At 44.9% G+C, this 4,195-nt stretch overlaps 1 protein-coding gene across 3 annotated transcripts in view; it reads left to right on the top strand.

Moving 5' to 3' along the window:
• The window catches only part of PICALM (phosphatidylinositol binding clathrin assembly protein), a 41,406-nt gene extending 38,986 nt beyond the window's left edge, over positions 1–2,420 (top strand). For 2 of the 3 annotated variants that reach the window (XM_010020837.1, XM_010020836.1), the window contains one exon: positions 2,127–2,420. In XM_010020837.1, coding sequence (XP_010019139.1) covers positions 2,127–2,141 — 15 coding nt within the window. In that variant the 3' untranslated portion in view covers positions 2,142–2,420. Of the gene's footprint in view, positions 1–1,082; positions 1,176–2,126 lie in introns of those variants that run through there. The other variant, XM_010020839.1, reaches the window with a different exon arrangement.
• Positions 2,421–4,195: the final 1,775 nt, after the last annotated feature.

The raw sequence follows: 4,195 nt of genomic DNA, 5'->3' as shown, positions 1-4,195 counted from the left end.
TGCGCAGAGAAGCTGTGGCTGCCCCATCCCTGGCAGTGTTCAAGGCCGGGTTGGACATAGGGGCTTGGAGCAACCTGCTCTAGTGGAAGGTGTCCCTGTCCGTGGCAGGGGTTGGAACTGGATGAGCTTTAAGGTCCGTTCAACCCAAACCAGTCTGGGATTGTATGACTGTGAGTAAATCATTAGAGTGATGGAACCTGAAATGGAGAAAGCTGACTTTAGTTGTGACTACAAACCCATGCAAGTTCTGTGGGGGCGAAGGCAAATAGAGTTCAATAAATCACCATTTATAGCACTAGCAAAGAAGGAAAATGGCTAAATAAATCATCAAACAGCAGATACTCTGCAGTTACAGCCTGCAGATGACTGGTCCCTGGAGCTGGAAAGCCAGTATTAACTGCTAGTAAATTATGTGCTTGATATGCCTGTAGTGTGGTGCTTTAAATACAGGGCTGTAGGCTGTGATTTGGGTCAGTGGATGGACTGTTGGTCTCAGTTGTCAGTTCACACTTAAAACACCAGCAACTGACAAATTCTTACCTTCTTTTTTTACCTACCACCAGCACATGCCCCGTGTTCTCCTTCTAGGTCTCAAACTATGAGATACCCGTTATCTGCTCTCCAGCCTCTTTTTTAGACACCCTGTTTTGAGAGGAAAAGAGGCTGAGAGCTGTTTCCTCTGGAGAAGGCATCTGGAAAGCTGCCTTGCTGGACCTTCAGCCTCTTCTCTCCGTGGCAGGACTTGCCTTTGCCGGTCACCGGAGTCAGGCTTCATGTCTTGTATCCTCTTGTGAAGAAAGCCACAGTGGAAGCAGGGGGGTACCTATTGCTTTGGCAGACACCAAGAGAAGTTTCCTTCCCAGACAGTCACATCCAGCTTGTTTCTGCATTACACCAACCACTGAAGAGGCTTTTTTTTTTTGTTTTCCATGTGACCAAACACCTTGTTTTAAGAGTTGATTTCTGCCAAGTTTGCCTCTAAACCTCCCCTTGTCCTCTCATTACACGTTCAGCTTTCATATTCTGTCATTCTGAGACCTTTTTTCTTTTTCTTTCCCTTTCTCTGTCGTCTTTCCTACTAGCTGTCTGCAGCATCCAGCCCTTCCAGTCAGAGTCCTCACAGAGCCTCAGGAAAGGATCCCTTTGCAGAGCTCTCTCTCCAGGATTTCTTGTAGAACAACTTAGGTATTGTCCGTTATTCTGGGGAGATGCTGGTTTTTGGTGATATAAAACAAAACTTAAAAGTTCTAATTCAAGTTTTATTACCACGACTGAACTGGTTCTGAAGAAAAATGAGTCATGTTGAGTTGGAAGCACTGTGGAAGTGACTTGGAAGCTCAATGTACTTACCTGCAGTGATTTAAAGGCCCCATCAAGTCATTTTGCTTCAGTCCTTTGGAAATAAAGCTCGATTGTTCCCTTCTGAACTGCAGAGCCAGCTCACATGCTCCTTGTTGCAGTTAGGGAACAGGAACTGGCACTCCCTAGTATTGACCATGAGGAAAACATTTAGGCTTCATGGTGAGCAGCAAATACCATCTGCTTGTGCCCTTCCCCAGGCTGCTTGACCAGAGAGTTGACTTTATGCAGGAGAAGGTGCTCGTGGTGTGCAAGGGTTGAATTTTGTACAGATGTGCCCTGGAGTTCTGTGTTATCACTAAGGGGCAGGTGGGAATGAAGTACTAGAGTGAAACCATGAAAAGATTCAAGGCTGTGAAGTGTAAAGGAAGAGTAGGCTTCATTGCAGCAGCATCTGCTTTTCTTGGTGCACGTCCTCTGGTTCAGCCTGAAAGATGACCTTGGGTTCTCTTCATCACGATGTTGACCTGTGTTACGCTGCCACTGGTGCGACAGTATTGTGTGGATCAGTGAGGACTTCTGTTGTTGGACAAGGGACCTAACGCAGGTGTTCCACAGGGTGGTGTAGCTGGAAAAACATCCCAATGGCTTTTGGTTGTCTTCTGGCCCTGATCTTGTAAAATGTCTGTTTCTGTCCACAACTCCAGCTCCTGGGGTGGCTCGGGCATTCTTGCTTGGGCGAGCATGGCAATGCTTGAAGAACACACGGGTTTCTAGTGAAGTCTCCTTCTGTTGGGTGTTAACACGAGGGTTTTTAATCTTTCCAGATCCAGTTTATGTAACTGTGTTAGACGGAAGAGAAAGGAACGTTTCCAAAAAGATGTGCTCACCAGTAAACCCCCACTTCCAGGAAAAACAGTGAACTTCAGTCTCTCCAACTCTCCTCCTCCATTCAGTGACACAGTGAAATGATGAAGAGCAATGAAGGAACCTGGGACGACTCCGTAAGGAATCATCACTCTACAGAGCCAAGAACTGCCATCAGTTCAGCCTTCAGAGCTGGTTTTTGTCCTGGTGACTGACACCTCAGTACTCCCGGTTTCCAATAGCATCCGTAATCGGTAACACACGAAGAGATTCTGAGAAACTGGGATTGGTGTTCGGGAATGCTGTCTGGAATGGGGATGTGTCCTTTACTGTAACAGGACTTGGGGCAGGGGAGGCTCAAATTCTAACTCTTAATTCTGCAGTTCCCTTTTCTTCAGTCCTCACACACGTAGGCGCAGCAGTAATGGAAATTAACTTTTTTAAACAAGTCTATATTCAGTTTGCAGTAGACACTCCTTATGTATTATTGTTTGTATTTATTTATGATTATCAATTTAACATTAATATTGTATCAAAACAAAACACCATCCCCCCCCCAACCTCCTTCTGGAAATGAGTATGGATGTATACAGTATGTCTGATTTTTCTCCACAAAGAATGACTCTGATTCAGAACACTTTTCACACAGAGCACTAAATACTGTTAAGGTCTGAATCTAATGAATTCTCAGTGTAAGTGGGAATTAGGGAAGAGCTGTAAAACCACGTTAATCCTGATAGTCAATTCCGTGCCTCGGATCTTTGCAAGGGAACAGTTACCTGCCTAGGAGAAGCACTACATTTTTAATTCAGCATTAGTGCATCGGGAAGGAACTTTATTGCTTTGTGCTTGGCATGTCATTATTTTTACATTTGACATTATAAGGCCTTTCCAAAATGAATGTGAGGAATTGCTTTCACTTTATGACTTCCCTTCTTTTCTGTAATAAAAAGGTGGGGTGTGTTTGGGGAGGGGGAGAAGCCTTTTCATTTGGCAAGTGCCATGTTTCTGATCACTTACCTTTTAAAAGCTAAAAACACCAGGGGGGAAGCAGCTTCCTTACACGTGTCTCGTGGGTGTTTAGTTAAGGAAGAATTAAAGCCGCACTGTTGATCGGTGCTCTCTGTAAATACACCAGAACTTTGGGGTGGAGTTTGGGGCCTTCAGAAGGACGGTCCAGGAGGTGAAAGCAATTCTGTACATGAGTTGAGCATACTTGCTGCATTGTCTCTGCAGATTCTATTTTTGTTTAAGATATTAAAACTGTATGTTAGCAAAACCGGGTGGATTTTCCAATAAAATGCAGCTTCCACACAACTTTTGTTACGGTATGAAAGTCTGAGGTGCTTCTTTTCTTTATTTGCTGCTTTAAAATGTGCACTGATAACTGCTTTGTTTACTTAATAAAATACCAAATGTATTTGACATGTGCATATTGTGTTACAGGAAGGGCAGCGCTGCGAGGCTGCGGATGGCCTCATCCATACAACACCATCGCGGTAGCAGTTGGCCTTAGCTCCACCGTAGTGAGTGGTCTCCTTAAGAGCCCAGTTCCTTACTACATCTGCTCCATCACCACCTTCCAGTTTCTCCAGAATATTCATAGCAGTGAACTCGTGCTGTTTGTAACTGGGCAACAAGCATAAATATGCCCCAAATAATTATGTAGGTATCTTCTGGCATAAGGTGAGGATGCTGGAGAAGCTTTAGGTGGTTTGCCAAGGCCATCGTTGGCAATGAGACACTAGTTACTGTCACAGAGAGATGTGACAGAATTGGGACTTTCCTCTTCTCAGCTGCCTGAGGCTTGTCCTGAAGGATGTACATCGTGACATGGAATCATTGAATAGTTAGGGTTGGAAAGGACCTTCGGATCATCTCGTTCCCCTGCCATGGGCAGGGACACATCACCACAGACCATGTCAGTAGGGTTAAATTTGTTCTAAAAGCATGAATAAAATCCCCTGAACGTGCCCTGAGGCACGTGCCCAGACTGGGGAGATTCAAACACAGGTCACTGGACTCTTTC

This window comes from Nestor notabilis, unplaced genomic scaffold (assembly GCF_000696875.1).
Source record: "Nestor notabilis isolate BGI_N333 unplaced genomic scaffold, ASM69687v1 scaffold1228, whole genome shotgun sequence".
Classification (NCBI taxonomy): domain Eukaryota; kingdom Metazoa; phylum Chordata; class Aves; order Psittaciformes; family Psittacidae; genus Nestor; species Nestor notabilis.
Note: the sequence above shows the minus strand (reverse complement) of the source record. Positions and strands in the feature narration are given on the sequence as shown.